General features: G+C 38.0%; 1 protein-coding gene across 12 annotated transcripts in view; it reads right to left on the bottom strand.

Annotated features, from left to right (window-relative positions):
- RAPGEF2 (Rap guanine nucleotide exchange factor 2) overlaps nucleotides 1–19285 on the bottom strand; it is a 134345-nt gene that overhangs the window by 6876 nt on the left and 108184 nt on the right. For 9 of the 12 annotated variants that reach the window (XM_017745110.1, XM_017745113.1, XM_017745111.1 and 6 more), the window contains 11 exons: nucleotides 16805–16962; nucleotides 12116–12356; nucleotides 11477–11860; nucleotides 9685–9896; nucleotides 9481–9604; nucleotides 8841–8864; nucleotides 7575–7798; nucleotides 6554–6739; nucleotides 4658–4810; nucleotides 2389–2614; nucleotides 197–756 (listed from right to left, as the gene is read on the bottom strand). In XM_017745110.1, coding sequence (XP_017600599.1) covers nucleotides 197–756; nucleotides 2389–2614; nucleotides 4658–4810; nucleotides 6554–6739; nucleotides 7575–7798; nucleotides 8841–8864; nucleotides 9481–9604; nucleotides 9685–9896; nucleotides 11477–11860; nucleotides 12116–12356; nucleotides 16805–16962 — 2492 coding nt within the window. The remainder of the gene's footprint in view (nucleotides 1–196; nucleotides 757–2388; nucleotides 2615–4657; nucleotides 4811–6553; nucleotides 6740–7574; nucleotides 7799–8840; nucleotides 8865–9480; nucleotides 9605–9684; nucleotides 9897–11476; nucleotides 11861–12115; nucleotides 12357–16804; nucleotides 16963–19285) is intronic. The other 3 variants (XM_017745115.1, XM_017745116.1, XM_017745112.1) reach the window with 3 other exon arrangements.

Raw genomic sequence — 19285 nt, 5'->3', positions numbered from 1 at the left:
AACAATAAATGATATTTTCCTGAGCAATAAACACACAGTTAAAGGGAAAAATTTAAGAGAGACTACAATATGTTCAGTTTTGCTTTAAAAATTAAAAAAAAAAAAAAATCAAACCAGACAAAAGAACTGCAGAACAATATGGAAAAACTTAAGCAAATGAATTAAAACACTTCATGATAAATGAAACTTAACTTACCAACAAGGCCCTTTGTACTACTTGATGCTGCTGCTGTGTGAGTGGGCACAGGAGCTGGCTTTGTCTCCTCTGCTGGTACAGATGTTATGCTATTGGTTTCAGCTTCAATCGAAACATCCTTCCCACCCCTCCGCTTTATGGTACCTGTATCACCCTCGGAGTCCTCTCCCCAATATCCTGTGGAAGATGCCCAACTTGCTCTGGACTGTGCTTGATCAAGGCCCTCCCTGCCTTGACTTTGCCTGCCATACTTTGTGCCATGGTCAGGGAACATCAGCTGGTCCATGTGGCCGCCTGAGGCCCACAGTCCTGCCCCATCGCCTGAACTATCAAAGTGAGCATGTCCAAAAGGTAGAGTCTCCCAGCTTCTCTGGTGCTGGATTGTCTGGATGTTATCATGAGAACCACTCGAACAAGAAGTCCAGCTCCCACGGCCGCTGTCAGCTGCGTCGAGCGAAGCTCTGTCCCCCTGGTCCTGTGACAGCTCTTCTGTACTAGGAGAAGAAAGTACAGTTGCTCCAGCATACAGGCCTCTGGTCTCTGACAGCGGTGCATATGAGCTGGATACACATTGATGAGGGGGACAAAAAACCCAGTGTTGGAATTGGAAATCATGAACAAGACACACAAAGAGTTCAACAATCAAAGAAAAGCAAAACATACTGGTGGGTTGGATTAGGTAACCTTTATGACATTTTAAAGGTCCCTTTCCACCCAAACCATTCTTTGATTCTATGATTGAAGGTTTTGATGCACTTTATATTGCATTAATGGCTAATTCGATTTTGAGAATATAACACTTTTCTTTCAAGTACATCCTCAATAAAACAAAAACAAACACAAACAAACAAACCTGGATAGGTAACTTGCTGAAGCCTTTCATTTCAGCAGAGTAATTTCAAAAGGTAAAATCTTAACTTTGCAAAAGCCCTTTAAGACAGGCAAACCACACTGACACACATACAGGGGAACACACAGGCTTATCCTACTGCTTTTCCAGCCTTGCTAAGCAAATGGTTCAAAAGCTAGAAAGAGAATTTAGCAGGAGCTGGCTGATATTCAGGTTTAGATTTCAGCTTTTCAGATTTTTCTTCTGTTTAGGAAACTGTGAAAGCTAACTTTCCAACATTTCCTGCAAATGGAAATGTATTTTAACCTTATTTTTGGAAACACATGCTACTTCGTAGAGCAAGTATGTTTTCTGTAGCCTTTCAACGATTAAGTGAGCCTGACACGATCCCTTACACAGCAGCAGAGAAAACTGACTAAGTGTCACTTTTGCTCAGCAGATATCTAGGCTCCTGGGACTTGTTCTTCCAGGGCACCTTCCTATGCAGACTGCAACCCTCCTCTTCCAAATGTTTAAGACATCTGATTAAAGAGTTTGCATAGCCTGTGATTCCCAAAGCTCAAGTACAGCAGTTTTGGAACAGGTCTGCCATTCACAGACCCTGCAGGATTAAAACCCCAGAAACCATTCAGAGGACTGAAGCATCCAAATAACAGCTCCAAAAAAAAAAAAAAAAAAAAGAGAAAAAAAAAAAAAAAAAAAAAGTGGAGACAAAACAGGAGCCAGAACTCCAATTATTTTCACACCAAGGCTCACTGCTAGAGATTCTGAGAACTCCTCACAGCACTAGCTTCCCTACCATTACAGAAGTTAATTACCTAGAAAATTACTAGAAAACCAGCAGCATAATGTGAATTTTAGCTTCCAATTATTATTGACTAGAAGAGATATTTGGGAGTAAAATATTTTGGAGTTAGACAAATACGCACTTTTCCATGAAGCAGACTGGAAAATTGCTAGCTATTTCTGTTCTCAGTTTGATCACTGAATAATTGTATGAATATCTCATCTAATTCAGTTAATTTCCCATGGAGAAAGCAGGCTAGGGTAATAGTCTGCCACAGAGTGGATAACCTACAGCACCACAGAAATGCTCAGATGGTAACATCTACTGAGGTTAAGGTCTTATTGCTGTAGACCTCACCACACACTCAGGAGTGCAAAACCTTTTCTTGGCAGGAATGGAGCATTATCACAAAATGCAGCACTGAAGCAGCAGTTTTTTAAGAGCAGAGGAGAAAAAAAATTTGAGAGATACATGGGAGTTTACACGGACAAATATACATGCCACATAGACATGATATGAAAGTATAACATAAATAAGCACAAATAAAATCCTTACCCTAAGCTGTATTGATCTGGTTCAATCATGATTCTTCTATCAATCCTTCCCACACCAAGATTTGTCTCCACGATGCTGACAGAATGCCTCTGTCTCCTCTCATCATGCAGGGAGACTGGCATAGAGTCAAAAGAGGAATTGCTGACAATACTAGATCTAGAAGAAATTTCACTGTGACCAGAATCGGAAAAGTTATCCACGGTGCTGCTTGGAGCCAAAGTGTAGCCTGCAAAGGGAACATCACGTTAATCAGACTCTCCAAGATGCCTGCTCAGTTCTCATCAGGCAGCTGGCAATACTGCAATAAAACTGGCAATGAAACAAAGCTACAATTACATTTACACAGCACTGCAAAAGATAAAGATACACAGCAAAACTGTGACACTGTCTTTGGTATCTTAATCAGAGGTTTAGGATTGTGGGAACATGTACTACTCATTTACAAACCAACTGCTCTCCTTCCTTCTACTCCACCCTCCTCCCCTAAATTTTTTTCAAATTCATCATCTTACTTGTATCCTCACATTATGAAATGTTACTTCTCAAAATCTGCCTGTGCATAAACACTGTCTCCAAGACTGGAAGGAAAGAGATGCTCTGGTTGGGGTTACTGCTTGAAGTAATCCCAGAGACTCTCTCACGCAGTGTCTGTTCTGCAAAGTTACACTTCAGAGATGAAGAGATACATGAAACCCAGATGCCTGGGCTGACTGCTTAGTACATATCCTGTCTGAGAGAAGGGCAGGATTTCAAGTTTTCTTTGTGACACTTGGCTAGCTAATAAATTCCAAATTCCATATTACCAGAATTATGGTGAAATTTGGAGGTAGACAGCTCTGACACAGCCAGACTCAGATAAAATCTGCAAACCATGTCACAGAAGCAAATTCAGCTTTTGTTTCAGTCTTAAACAAATTGTGCTGAATGTTCTTGCCAGCTAAGTTAAAGATCATTAAACAACACATCCACAAATCACCGCAGGTTTCATTTTTTGCTTTCACTCTACTCATAAGTGTCAAAATTACTTCAACTGATCTACCCCAATTCACTTGCTGAGAACATGGAATTAATGTTCTCATTTTTATCTGAAAGAACGTATCATTAGCTTCATGTAACCATCAAACCAAGGATTTTTTTTTTAATCATGTTTATTACTTGCTTTTTGCAAAAATAAAATGCTTTTAACACTGAGTCAAGTACAGAATTCCAATTCCTTTTTCAAAAAATATATAGGCCTGATCATATTTATATAAGCTCACTCTTTGCTAATGTAGTATTTGGGAGAAATAATGATGACAGCTTACAAGGACTCAAGATGATACATCCTCTACATATTCTCCTCCTCCATCTGACCTTAGTAAGTAACACTTCTATAGAAGTCACTTCAACCCCAGTGTATATTTTACCATAATGCTATATTATGTAACTGTTAAACTGAACTTTTATGCTATTCTGAAAAGATAGTAACTTACAAGTCACATGCAATACATCTAGGCTATCATACTTCCAAAGTGTCTTTTGTGTTGTTTAAACTACAGGACAATGCCTCCATACTCTGTTTTGTCAATTCATAGCCAGAACTACCATGAAAACAAACAAACAAACAAACAAGTTTTTAAAAAATTCCTTTAAAGTCCTAATTTCATTTTAAAAAATAACTCTATGAAATCACTTATAAAGATCTTGGTCAAGAAAGCTCCAATGTATAATACCATTCCTCAAAAATTCATACACATGGTTTAAATAATCAGGCTCCTACTAAAATATTCTGTAGTATGAAACATAAATTACAATATTAAATATTCTGATTTGAATTCCAAATATCTTAAGCCTTTCTGCCATACATAGGTCACATCCCATTCAGATGCATGACACAGCAAATAATTCCTCTGATAGACCAGTGTGGTCAATGCTGTACAAAGATTTTAAGATTCAACCTGCACATCCTCTCACTGAAGGCAGGAAACACTGATCACAGGAATATATTTTGTCAGAAGCAGCTGCAGTGAGAGTGACCTACTGCATCAAACCCTGTATCATACCAGGCAATCTTTTCTGGATTTTGATAACCAGAGGCCTTTCAAGTCCCCTTGAAATCAGGTTCACAGCTACCTTTCATGTATCCCACTCTGCACTACATTTCCTGCCCTCTTGCTGACCACATGTGACAAAAATAGGAGCAGCAGTACTGCGTCCAAATTCTCTCTCAGAAGCTTCCAAAGTCCACAAGCTCCAAGGAACAGGATGAGAAATATCGAACATCTACTACCTTTCCTTGGAGAGCTCTGTGGTGAAGTAGGAGGAGAAGACAGCTGCGAAGATGCACTTGAGACAGTGTCTTCAGATGCTTTCTTGTGACGATCCAAACTTCCTTCTTCTGATAATGAAAGGATTTTCTTTAAAGCTTGTGGGGAGTTAATGCCTTTAAGTAAGAATTAAAGTAGGCAGATGTAAAGTCCAGTATAAATACATCCTTATGTTTCACAATGCATTTATAAAGCAGACACCCCACATGAAGAAAAAGCTACATTTTTTTCCGGTATATTCCTGAGTTCCTGACACCAGCTTAAATGAAGCAAAATGTTTAAACCTATTCCTGTTTAAAATACAGTGCTTTATTTCTGCATATTAGTGCAGATGGTCTTTCATTCTGGCCACTTAAGATAAATACTTTGCCACAGAAAACACAATGAAGACTTGATGTTGCAGAATACTGCTTATACAATATACAATTGAGGATATGCATAGGAATGGTTACTGAGAAACTTGAACTAAAATTAGCTAAAATACAGACACACACCCTCTCACTGGTTAGTGAAGATTTATATAGTAAGAATTCAAACTGCTCTCCTGTTTCTTTTCTATTCAGAGTAGCTTAGAAGGTCAAAGAAAGCTGGAAAGAAAATTAATAAGGATTAGGCTCACGAAACAAGGCCATCCTGCAGCTGCCTTTCTCTCTTTCATTTTTGAGAACTATCTCTGCACCAGCTTATTTTGGGAAACCAAAGAGTAAAAACATCCTGAAGATGATGCATGATGTAAAGATCTAGGGCATCAAGAATTGCTTTTCCCAGGCCACATTCATCCATCTTTCTCTTCCCCTCCCCTCAAAAATCCACTCTGGGACAGCCTTATAAGTGAAGACAGAGTTTCTCTGACAGTATTGCCAATGTTTGTGGTAGAGGTTATTTCCAAGCATTTGTGGACTTCATCTTTGATCTGTTGGATCACAATCCTGCTATCAATAATTTACAGCTGCCTGATCAGCATAACCTAGTCAGTTTTCAGAAACTTTGCCACTATGAGCAAAACATGCAGTCTACGGAACTTCAAAGTCCTTTTAAGATTAAAATTTAATGGTAAAATCAACAAGATCTAGATGAATATTGAATTGTTTCTTGCTCATTTTGCTGCTTCTAATGCTTTGTTGCAGTCTTAGCAGTGCACGAGGAAAACCAATATGAGTGAAATCAGAATTAAGCTCTTGCGCAATAACCATCATGAAAAAGGAAGGGCCAGTTATGCTACATATCCTTACTAGGGATATTACCATACTTGTGATTTAAGGGGTTTGTTAACAATGCATACACATTTTGTACACATGTTGGGACAGATTTGGAAATCAGGGTAGAAAAAATTCCTATAGTCTGGTACCTTTCTGTGGAATATGGAGGCAGCAACATCTGAGTAACAACCATAAAAAAGCAGAAGGGAGTAGAATCCAAAGGGACAACTGTCAACGTGAAAGTTCAGACCCACATTTCTAACAGGACTGCCAACTTGAGCAGGCCTGAATTTCACCTTAAAAATTCAACTTGTGAAGAGACACCAAAACTTCTGAGGCATCTCAAGAACTCCATGTCCCTAATTCCTCTAGAAAAGTTAAGGCAAGAACCAAGTCAAACAGTGAGAAACATTTATTCCTTCCAGCTGCTACTAACAGGTAAATACTTATACTGATTAAATTGACAGGATGCTTTCCCTAAATCTCCTTCTTTCCATTTCTAGAGAAGGGAACTATGCATAGACACTGCACGAACAGGCACAACCTGCATATCATACTACCAGAAATAGAAGTGTGAACTTTATCTGATTAAAAATGTCTTCCTGACATAGGCAAACAAACTTCAGAATATTAAACCAAATTCTTCCCTGTTCCACCTACCAAATGGTGGGAGGTCTTTGACTGGCACTTTCTTGCGAGAGGGATAAAGAGACACGGCCGGGACCTGCAATGCTTGGTTTACTTTATGCTGTTGCTGCTGCTGCACTTTCTGCTGGATGCCTGCCCGGGGAGCCACTGGTGACGTTTCAGACTTCCCAGATCGCTTGTCTCCTGTGTTCTTCGGCACTTTGAAAGAAAAGGGACAAAACAATGAATGACTACTAGCTAAAAACACGATGGTGTTTTAGTCTGAGCAGCGCAAAACCCTCTGATTAACAACTAAAAGGTGCTCAAATACTCAAATACACTTAATGCAGCACGGTATCTTTGGACAGAAAAGATGAAGATGAAAAGACGGGGAGATTTAACTCCATTTAAAAGATGTACATTACCAATGATTGTTTCCCTTCTCAAAATAAAGCTCTGATAAACAACCACTGTTACCAAAAGCATGACCAGAAGTTATACTGGGGTATCATAAGGACTACAAGTGATTCAGAACAGACACATAATTACTAGTTTTCGCTACCCTGCAGAAAGGGAAGGGCACAGGATACAGCATTTCCTAAAATCAAAACAAAATGGATATCCAGAATAAGGTCCCACTCTGCTGCCGGAGGTACAGCCCTCTAGGCATCTCTGGAACACCTGGACATAAGAAAATCCCCTGCTCCCTCAGAACAACCATATCGCCATTCACACTAATCACCTCAGTACATCAGAAATATAGAAAAATTTCTGACTCCTCCATACCTTTTGTACAGACAAATCTAAAAAAGCCATTGTACACTTCCAGTGGGACATCATCTTAAAGCCTTATCACCTGTATAAATACTGTGTCTCTATCCTGTTAATCCACAAGATTATTTCCTTAGGAATCATAGACGTTTAGTACTTGAAAATGACTAGACAAATAATTTTCTACTTCATTGTCTAGTTACTGTTCCCAATTGCTTCATTGGACTAGAAACAGTTATACTGAAGAGTTTTCTTGAAATCCACAACAAATGACAATGCTCACATGTGTTGGTGGCTGGCTCACACTGCAGAGAGAGTGTCTGGAGGCTCTCTTCATCCATTTCCAGATCCAAGTTTGAGAGATACTGCTTTACTTTCCGTGCCATCTGAGCATCTTCATAGAGCTTTTTAGCGTTAAGAAAGGAGCTGCGACGGACCCGCTTTTTATGCCCCCCTGTTTGTGCAACATCCAGCACAGCTGCATTGGTACTGCCCTGGCTGAGAGACCTGGAGTGAAGGGGACAGGAGGGGGACGAAAGAGAGCAAAGGTATGACTTAGTCCAACATGGTATCACCTGATAAATGTGAAACGTGCAAAAGATTGCATGAATGTCAGTCTACAGTCAAAGCTTACATGCCTCATTCCAGTCAGTCAAACAGCTATAAAAGACAGAAAGATGAGGGCCAGGAAATCTTTTAACTTGGGTTACAGGCATTATTTTAATGGCACAGATATTTTAACCTATTCTGCTCCAACAAGGCAGTAACACTTCACACATCTAGAAAAGCATTCAAGGTAGCTCTCTCACATAAGCCATCTACTGAGAGGACTGGAGCAATAGGAAAAGCTCATGCAGTAAGGCAGTGCTGACAGAAGACTATAGCTGAGGTTCAAATTCAAATACATATAAAGGAGGCATTTTGAAAGCCTTCTATGTTTTAAATCAGACTGTATACAAAATGGAGAGCTCAGTTTCACAGAATAGAACTTCTTTGTAACTTGCAAGACTGAAGACACTTTTGTTAAATAAAATGATCAGCTAGTTCATGATGAAATAAATGTCATGCTCATTTCAATGTATGTATACCTATATGAAAGCTATGCATTGGTCCTGAATTGTTAAGGTAAAAATGATGGCTAATTGTAATATGAAAGTAAGTTAGTCAAGCAGATACTGTAAGTTTTAACTTTTGTATTTGATTGTGATAATTGCTTAATAGGTATAAGGAAATTAACAGCTATTTTCAGCTGTTGCAACCTTGTCATTTTGTAATTTCTCTTTGACTGAAAGTCACTTCCTTTAGCAACTTAATTTGGAGGTGGGGGAGAACACCCCACTTCTACCTACGACCACTTAAAAATAATTTACACGTTCTGTGTTTTAATCTCAAATCAAAAGCACTCCTAGATTAAAATGTATTGTCAGTAAAAAAGGGTTAACAAAAGAAAAAATGTCAAAGCACCAGAAAATTAAAGGTAGCAAGTAGGAAACAATGCAAATGGTAAAGGAAGAATGAATGTCTGTGTGTGTTGTCTCCAACCACTTACCCCAAACTCCTCCATTTCTTCTTCCTGCAAGTGAGAGCCAGGAAGAATAAAGCATGGGTTTAAGAAGAGACAGAGAAAGATCACAAGCTCAGAAAGAAAAAGACCAGACCTCAGGACAAGCAGTTCTGGAAGCCCACAGACATTAAAAAGAACCTTGTCTCAGGCATACAACCAGATATTACAAACTCTTCTAGCTCAAATTAAGAAAAAGAGTATGCAATAAGCTTGTCAAATATGAAGCCGAAGAGCATTCACTCCATGTTTTCTAATACGAGTAGCTGACACTGCTTCAGATACATTACCACTTCTACTAAACCAAAATTATAAGGCTGGTACCCATCAATGTTCCAATAGAGTAATAGGTATGTTTACAAGACAGTTTCTCTCCCTCCCTCCCACTGATAGAATCTCATTTTTATGAAGTAACCATCAACTATGGAATAGTAAGAAACATTTTAGAATATATCAGTAACCACAAACTGTAATTTTTTCTCCAGTTTTGGACCACCACATCATGCTGGTAAATTGCTAACACGAAAAATCCATACTTCTCCAATAGAAGGGGCACATAAAAGCCCCTCTTGCTGACACCTAGCCTTCTCCCAGCTGGGGTAAGCTCTGCTTGGTACAACACACTTACCTTGTTCTAAACATTAGAGCAGGATCCATGTTCACAGACGCCATGCGACCCACATGGCGTATCTCCTTCGCAATCATCCGCAGCTTCTCAAAATTCACCAGGCCCTCCACTTTAGAATCATTTCCTACAACCAACAGCATCAGTGATTAGGCAGGAAAGTTACTTTTCCTTAGCTAGTAAAAGATGATGTACTTCTGTTTTTACCTTCATGAAGGAATGTAAGGTCTTTTTTGATGACAGGAAACAGGGGGATAATAGGGGGCTGTAGGTTTTGGCTGTTAAGGACATTACGGTATTTCGCCATATTCCTAGATGGATCAAACAAGTCCTGCAGATCTTGAAACAGTTTTTCATACTTGCTTGGAAGTTTTTCCCAAGTAGTTCGGAGCCTTGCAACTGGTGCCAAATTCAGGCCGCTTGAAACAGAAAAAAGTGCAAAAAAAGTTGAAGAACAAGAGAAAGAAAACAAAAATCCTAGAATAGACCATGTTAAATTTCGTATGGTAGAAATACCATGTAGACAGAATATCTTGACACAACAGTGTCAATAAAGTAACAGAAATTAAAAAACTTCTTTTTGCCAGTATGTATTACAGAATAGTTAAGATCATTTTTATGAAAGCTATAAAAACTGGAGATACCTACACGATGTAACCGTAAACAGATAAAAGTTACACTTGGATGAGTAATTAAACCTTACAGAGAGTATGTATTTGTTACTTTAGAACCACATCTGAGTTTGATAAGAGTATCATAATCTAACTACCTCAGGATCACCACTTACACTTCCAGATTAACAAACTGGTGGAAAAACCATCTTCCACCTACATGAGGATGGTTCAGGGGGTTACAGCACATTGACCCACCTTCTTTCTGCAATACTCCATCTGACTTTGTTCTTTCTAGATGAAATTCTGTAACATTCTCTACACCCGAGGTTAGTCTCAAGCTTGTAGCTGGTACAAACCCCATTTTTTCCCTGTAATGACATTGCCTGTCTTGCTGTTAATTTCTACCTGTGGGAAACTGCTACCTAGAATCTTTCCTTCACTCAAGTTTTTCCTAGCAGACAGGCTGCTTTTAGTTCTCATTGAGACTGGTTGAAATAGTTGAACAAAATCTCAATATTTTGATGTCTGAGAGATGCTGACTGATCATCAGCATGGATCCTTGACTTTGGAACTTGCCCCATTTGCTGAAGAGTATTCAAACCTACTCGTCTTCAGGAAAAGTGTCACATTCAATCTGTTGACTGAATGTCAAGACAGTGATGACAAGAGCTTGTGTCAAAGACAGTGATAACATTGTCAGTTTAATGCAAGTTACTCAAGCTTTTTCATAATAGACAGTATAGGGGGATTGTTTGTTTTTGTTTGGGTTTTAAAAAATGTGTATAAATACAGAAATTAGAGTTTTCTCTCTTTCTTCTCATTCCAAAACTAAGAATAATCTTCTGAGATTTTCAGTACATTTTAAAATTCTTAGTAAAAGATCTTTATTTACAGACTATTATGGTATCACAGTCTGTTATTGAATATTATCAGAGTTCCATGCAAGAAACTGCTGATACAAAAAAAACCAAAGGCAACATATCATGGCAGAATGAATTCAAGACACTGGGCAGTATGTATAAAAATAATCTGCTTTGGGGGAATTAACCCATTCATTTGCTACAATTGTGTGGTTTTCCTGTATATACCTGCTGGTTTTTTTTGGTCTCTGTCTTTAAATAACTGCAGTAGTTTCTCTAGTGCCATGTTCACCTTGCCACACTATCTTGAGCAGTAAGTACATAACAGAAGCATTCCAAATAATATTTCACCAAACATTTCAGATTATAGAAAACTTCAGAATACAGAAAATGCCCTCCTTCGCAGATTGCTAAGTGTTGATGTTAGCAGTATTAACTGGTTTGCTCTATTAATTACATTTTTTTAGACTAACATAAGTAAGACTTTGCTTTTTATTTAGAAATAAAATTATTAGTGGGCAATACCTAATAATGGCAAACATCGAGTTGAAGTTCTTGCATTCTCTGCAGTGTAGTGCTATCTTAATGAAATGCTTAATGATCTTCATCCTTTTCAGCTGGTTGGTTTCTCTTAGAATCTCAGAAGCCACCCAGAATGTTTCTTGATTTATCACTTCTTCAAACCTCTTTAGATTAGTGCAGCCTGTTTTTGACTTGAGTTTAAACAAGTCATCTATGTATTCTGTGGGTTCGATATTACGGAACAGCTCAAAGTTTCTCATGGAGAGTTGGGTAGCCACCTCAACAGTACTGAGCTGTAGGAGGGAAATTTGGCTTTCCCTTAGTAATTCTTGAGCATCTTCATCTGAACAAAGAGTTTCTGTTTCCATGTTGTTCTTCAGGTAATACCTGTAAAAAAAAAAAAAAAAATTCAAGAAAAGACACTAGATACAATACACCTGATTAGTGCTGAAAGTTACAGCAATGATCCCCTTGGAATCTGAGAACAAAATGAACTTCACCAGGCCTTTGTATTAATGAGAAGTTGCATAAGCAGCAGTGTGTTGCAAAGAAACAGAACATAAATAATGAAGTAACACTCCTTTAACAAGATTTTGACTTAATAAAGTGGCACGAACAGCTTTAGCTCAGTCTCCATCTTACCTGCCACTCAGCTGTATCCTGTCAGCAAGCTTGGATAGCTGGTCAGGAAGCCTCCTTTGCTTGATGACACCCTCAGGTGTGACAGAGACTTCGCACAGTGAATATGCATCAGGGGTTGCAGTGAGAGCAAATTCCCTGATGGCCTGGATGACCACTTCCTTTGCTGTTGTGTCCTTACTGATCATGATGTAGCGGCTCTGCTGGTCTGCCTTGAAAACCCGCAGAACTTGGTCTGGTAAGTCTGGAAAAAAATTACATGCAAATTATGCACTTTAGTAAGCAAAGAAAAATAAAAACTTAATGGTGTAAGAACAAGCAAGTCACACTGAGTTTAATTATTAGTGTTATCAGTTTTTACTTCAGTAAAAGCTAGTTCTATAAACATCCAAGAAAAGAAGTTAGTTAGGCTATAGATGGAGCAAGCCACAAAAATATGTTAACATTTTCAAAGTTTGGACAAACTAATGAGCAATCTGATTTTCACAGTTGTTGAGTCCTGAAAAATTCTGTTTAAGTCTGAGAAAAATCCAGGACACTAAACGATACTATCCTATACAATGACACATAAGACGTTTAAGCAAAGAGGTGATAAGAGTGTCAAGCTCCTTAAGGGTATTTCGAAGAAAATAGATTCATTTACTTAACTCTGACACTCAACCAACTTCCCCCACACAAAGGGAAGGCACATAATGTAAGTGGCTAGGAAGATGCCTGTGTAATAGCCAGCGTGCGTGTGTACGCAACTGAAGTGCAGTAGTATTCATGCATCCAGGTATTCAATTATCACAAATACTCGGTCATCGGTACATTTAGATCATAGTAATAAATCAGTCAGTAACAGAATGGAAACTTTGCTCTTTATTTCTCTGTGCCAGTACTTTAGTAATTAAGAACTAAAGCAGCAGGGTGAAAAAAATGTTCACAAATATTCAAGTTCTAAACATATTCCTGTTTCAAGTGACTGATGACATGAAACTTACAGTGAACTGTTTTTTAGGAATTCTGGAAAACTACCAGACTAACACTCACTTTTATGTTTCCCTAAGCTATATGGAGATCCCAAATCCACACATATTTTCTTATTTCCACGCATATATTGAAATCCAGACCCACTGATCAACTGAATTTTGGTTGTTATCACTGTATTATTAGAAAAAAACCCAAAAAAGATAAATGAAATTATACAGCTATCCACCACCGGGTTTTTTAACATCAGGTATTTTTAACTGACAAGTATTTCAATTAATTTAATTTCTTCCTGCTGTTACAAATAAGTTTTTCTAGTTTTGTGAGTCATGACATCTAGCAATTTTTCTTTGTTTCTTTCTTAAAAATAATTAATTTTTTAAATCAAAGAGGTCATACAAGCAATAAAATATATAATAATAGCCTTCTAAATGAAGGCTTCTGAAATTGCTATCATAAAAAAAATACTAAAAAAAACAGCTGCCAAATGAAAACATTCACTTTGATACAACTACAGGTTTTTTGACAAGACCTGAATGTGCATAACATGTATTCCATTTACTACAGAAAGATCTATTCAGCAGCAAAAATCTTGTAACAAAAGAACAAAACTTAACACCTCCCCACTGCTCGTGCATGTTTCCAAAATGACAATTTGGAAAGCATCAAGATAAATCTCTCTCATATGAGTGCATTTACATGCCACAAAGGCTTTTAAGGCTTAAATATATTATTTTACAAATTTCATGCAACTAAACCTGTAAATTTAAGCTCACAGTAGTTTTTCTGCAGCTTGAGAAGCACTAATACCGAAACACACTAGAACTGTGTGATTACATCATCAGTTATACATAAAGGATATCACTACAGGCCAGTTTTTAGCCCTTCCTAAGCATTTGAGTCAAATGTACAAATACTTTAAAACAAGCAAGACAATTTTGCCTTTTATCACTAACTCTACACTGACCCATCTTCCTTCAGTAATTAGTTGAAGAGGGATACAGAGCAGAATATTTTCTGAAATATTTTCTACATTTTTTGAAATCTGGAGGAAGGCAGATGCCAAAGACACAGCCTTTCAGAGATGTTATTAAAAACCACACCCTTCTCTAGATCTTGCTGCCTCTTGCTGTTACAGAAATACCTGCCACTCAAAGAAATGCTATGAAGTTGGGAAGCTCCTGTAAACAATACCCAGGTGAAAAATTATTTAATTGTTCCGAGAAATAAAGCATTTTGTGCAACAAGAAAATAACCTGCTCTGCTGGATCAATGAAATCAATATGAGGAAATGCAGAGGGCAGCAAATAGAGGAGTCCCATCTTTGCACTGCATTTTACCACCCAGTTCCTCACGATGCCTACCTATCAGAGCTGGGAGCAAAAGCTCAACACAGAATACAGAGACGTCTGCCAGCAAGTGAAATGATTACGGCTATAGCAATGGTAGCAAGTAATTCAGCCCAATAATTTTTAAATAAAACACTTGAAGAGAATCGTAATCACCCCCCTTCACTGCTTTTCAAAAAAGGAAACTGGAGTGGCAGGCTGAAGAATGCAATGCTGTATGATAGGAATCTATTCCCTTAGAAAGATTGTGAGGGAAAAAAAAAAATACCAGTGACTGGCAGTTCATCATTACTCTATTATTTTGACTTCAAATCAAATAGCAAAGGCAGCACAAGAAAAGAGAAATCAAAGTGCTATTGAACATTTAAAAATAAACCTTTAAAAGTATATTTGAGACAGCCTGAACCAATCAGAAGAGAAACTAAAATGACTCCTTGCAGATTTCAAGCTGTTCACACTTTCTCCTCAAAGACTACTCTTCTAAAAGGAGCAAGTTGTTTTATTTTCTATCCTGAGGGATATTTCTCCAAGCCTCAAAGGACAGCTGCTCTACCACTTTCTCTTCCTCCTCCAGTGCATTCAATTTCTTGCAATCTGCCTCCATTTCCATCTTTAATTTAGACCAAGATAGTAAAAGGAATTAAAATTGCAGGCTTTAATTTTTTCCAAGTCTTGAAATATATAGAGGTATAATTCAACTCTTCTATCTACAATGCAACCATCTCTAAAGCCCTTAAGGTATATGTTTTTCATTTCAGACTCCCTTTTCCTTCCTCTCCACACAGGAAAAAAAATTTTGCCTGAGAATTACTTTAAAAATATTCAGTGTGTGGATATTCAGGCAAATTCAAGCAAAGAAAAAAAATTTTTTTTTTTTCAAATGAGGAAGAAATGCATTTTCTACAAAGACATAGAAAAACTATTAAAACATTGGGGCAATGGCATTATGTCATATTGATCTCCTTTCCTCAATGCAAAATGCAAACAGTTGAACCTTACTCATTTATTAAGCTTCTCTGAACTCCATCTGTGACTGAAAGGTCTTTAGGCCTGCCATGGCTTTGCTTGTCATGGAAGTTTGTTTGAGCTGTGTGAGTCAGCAATGCCCACAGCCCTGGAAGCTGGCCAGCTGCTGCACTTGGCATTAGGGGCACACTGATTACCTAGAACTGTCTGGCCTGGGTAAGTGGCAAGATAGAGAATCGAATTGTCACCCATTTATAAAAAGAGTCCTGATGAAAAGCTAGAAGAGTATCTTCAAGGTGTTGGACACTAGTCATTAGATAAAATACAAAAAAATATCAATCTTCCAAGTCTCTGAGGATCAAGCTTAGACACTGGGGCAAAAACCACAAACTAACCTCTTGCAGACTCCTCTAGCTCTAAAAAACCTAAGATGAAGTAAGTAATGCTCAATATAAGTTTCAAGCACAATGGTTACACCAACTTGGCCAGTGTGCAGGCTGATACTTAAGCACCGTCCATTCAGGTAATGTTTGAAATCCCTCAGACTTAGGAGGGCACTGAATTTTCAGTTCTACTTTTGAGAAATTCTCTGAAGATTAGGCTAAAATAACCAATTCTCTGCAGAGCTACCATCACCATATCCTCCTCCAGCAGCTATATTTTAATAGCAAAGATTGGGATACTTAACTCAGGAAAGGTTTCCCACTAAGAACCTTCCTGGAGCCAGATAAGAGCCCAAATCCCAACCCTACCAGGAGCTCCAGCTAAACCCTTCTTATAAGATAAGGCTCTCAAGTTTCTCATACTCTCCTCCTATTTCTCCCTCGCTCACCCCTGTGCTTTGATCCTCTCTAAATGTGTTCGTTTTTTATCTATTTCAGAAAGGGATTTTATATTCAAAGAATTTGGCATACAGCTGTAGGGCAGGGTGACTAACAAGAAACTCTGAAACTCTGTCCCTTACAAATGTAGTACAAATTATGTAAGTCTGTTCAGAAAAAGACAGAAATACATGTCTTGTGTCCCAGTCCAACATCCTTTCCCTTTACTATAAGCTAATGATCTGCTATGCCATTTGAAAATATTGCAGTCATGTAAACAATGATCAATCGAGGCAAATTATAAAATATCAAGCAAAACAGGTTTTTACTGACCAAGAATATTCAATCAGTAAGAAGCACTCTGTACACAGCATACTTAAAAATCAGACATCTATTATATGTGGGTAAAGTATATTGTAGCAAATGTAATAAATCCTAATGCATGAATACATGGCTAATTTGTGTGTGACAGCAAACAGTTAATAAAAACTCACATGCCTGTTCAGACTCTACAAATCCACACAAAAACCCTGAACTATGAAAGGAAATAAAAAGGTCAAGAACAACAACAAAAAAAGGATCCTTACCTGGAGTAGTATTAAAGTCTAAGATGCGGTGATGAGACTGCAGTAGATCGGGATTACTGGATGACAGGGTTCCACTGACAGGTAAAGCAGGAGGAATGTGCTTTGTTTGCCTCAGTCCCACAATGCTGTCATCCTGAGACTGGCCAATTCCAATGTCACTGCATCCAGAAAGAATTAAAATTAGGACTTGCAGACATTCAGAGCTTGGCTATACTAGAGGGATTCAGGGATGTCTCTATTGCTACATTTTCGTACTTTGAATTGTTAATACAGCAACTGCTATTTAGAAGTCAAAGTTCTCCAGACAACAGGACTTGCTTTGTCAACAGTCCACTCAATAGAGTGACTCAGTTTGCCTGCTCACAGTGCCAGAAGATCCTCACCATGAAGCTCTGAAGAGCTGCTAGGCTCCTTATTTTTTAATGATTTTGGCCAAGATGTTTGTTCAAAAGGTGGTACACACCTCATCATTACTGCACCACCCCATCACCTAAACTTCGAGTAGTACTGCTGCCTCTTAAGTGCTGTTTTCAGGCCTAAACTTCATAGATTTTCTACCCCATCACAGACAGGATCTGCAACCTGTGATATATTGTAGCTATACTGTATAAGATCTTTCAACAGACAGATAAGACAGGATCATTTCTGATCATTTGGTTTTCCCACCCTGTATCACTTCTCTGAGTTTCTCTTCACTCCGTGTGACTGAAGCGATGCCAGGTAAGGCTAAGCTAAACGCTTGGGTGCTATCAGTATCCTCTCCAAAGTACCTGACAGCTGTAAATAAAGTGTTCTGTGATAAAGGTGAAGGGTTTTGTCCATTAAATTGTATAAGGCAGAGTCCCAAAGTAGGTCAGTAGTGCTAGATGGATCAGAGACAGAGCTATCATCATATTATAGCAGGCACTGATTTGCTTATTGCTTTTGAGTTCAAAATAAAGTGAAGCCAAAATAAAGTGCAACTGCTACAGGATGTAGAGCTGGAGACAGCCATTGAACTTTTCTCTAAATATACAGATCAAAATCATTAATAAAATACTCAGAGGGCGTAAAATGTTGAATAGTAGTCACTATAGAAAGTGCAAAGCATTAAAAATGTAGCAAGTATAGGCGAGGCCTTTCTAAAAGCCAAGCACATCTAAATCTGTATCTACACATTTAAGTAAAGCATAAACCAGAATTCAGACTTCACTGCAAATGTTACAATTAAGTCTAGTAAATTAAATGATGCAACACAAACAACCACTTGTACCCTAACGTTGGGCACTTAAGCCTTTGTCTAGTGCTCTATCCATCCTCAGAAAACCTAAACAGAAGTAACAAAGGGCTAGATAATTACCCTGATAGCTGTTACAGCACCAATAGCCAGCCATTCGTGCTTACCAATGAATAACTTTACACAGCACACTCTTGTACCACTTCTTTAAGTGCTATGAATTGAACAGTAGCCTGGAAAGCTAGAATGGTATCTGAGCACTTAAGACACATTTTTGATTATATGAACACAACTGCTTTTGAGAGGGCAATGTATGGTACCTCTCTATGTTGTGTTTGGTTTTTCTCATTGTTTTGTTTTTAAAAAACAAGATAACTCTGTATTGCCAAAATACTTTTATGAAGTGTAAACCTCAAGCCATGAGAGTGACAGAAACACTCAAGTCCACTGAAAAAAGTTATTGGATTCTCTCAATCAGAAATTAAGGTGAATCTGAATATTTGTAATTTTGTACTTCCATATCAAGCACAAAATACTGTGACAAGCAGTGATGACCTACTCAGCACACAGCACTTTCAGCTAAGCCAACAAGCAAGTCTCTCACTACAACCAAAAGAATTGCCAGCAATCAATATCACGTCTTTCAAGTAGGAGCCACCACACATTAAAAATAAGAAAGTAAACAAAAAAGCCAGCAGCCCTTGTACCTCAAAATACTTTCAGGCAGTTCTAAACTACCATATACCAGATTACATAAGTGTGCCAACAACAGTATTTTCTCTAAATTCAAATCAAATGAAGACAATGTGATTCATTAATAGTTTTCCTTGCATTATGCATTCCTTTTGCAGTTTGTCAGTTTTATATAATCTTATACCTATCCTGTGCGTCATGACTGAAGCAGCTTCAGTAAAGTGGATCAACTCTGAAAATGTTAGGTTTAAAAGAAAAAAAGTGACTAAAATTGTGCTCAATTTTAAGTATTCATATAAGAAATTGGAAAGCATTTACTTTACACTCCGTTTACCCTACTTAAATTGGAATCTGAGTGATTTCTAACTTATGCAAACAAGTAATGAACCCTAAATATATCAGATAGAAAGATCAACACCAAAAAAATCCAGGTCCCATGAAGAACTACTGTTAGGTAAAATATTTTATCATGCCAATGAAAGGAGATTGTGGTTTTAAGGAAACAGCATTTCTATTGCTTTCTGTATGTACCTGCCATGCAGGGAGATAGCACATTAACTAAGTTTCCTGCT

This window comes from Corvus brachyrhynchos, unplaced genomic scaffold (genome assembly GCF_000691975.1).
Source record: "Corvus brachyrhynchos isolate BGI_N302 unplaced genomic scaffold, ASM69197v1 scaffold249, whole genome shotgun sequence".
In the NCBI taxonomy this organism is placed as follows: Eukaryota; Metazoa; Chordata; class Aves; order Passeriformes; family Corvidae; genus Corvus; species Corvus brachyrhynchos.
The sequence above is the reverse complement of the archived record's forward strand: the minus strand, read 5'-3'. Positions and strand labels throughout refer to the sequence as shown.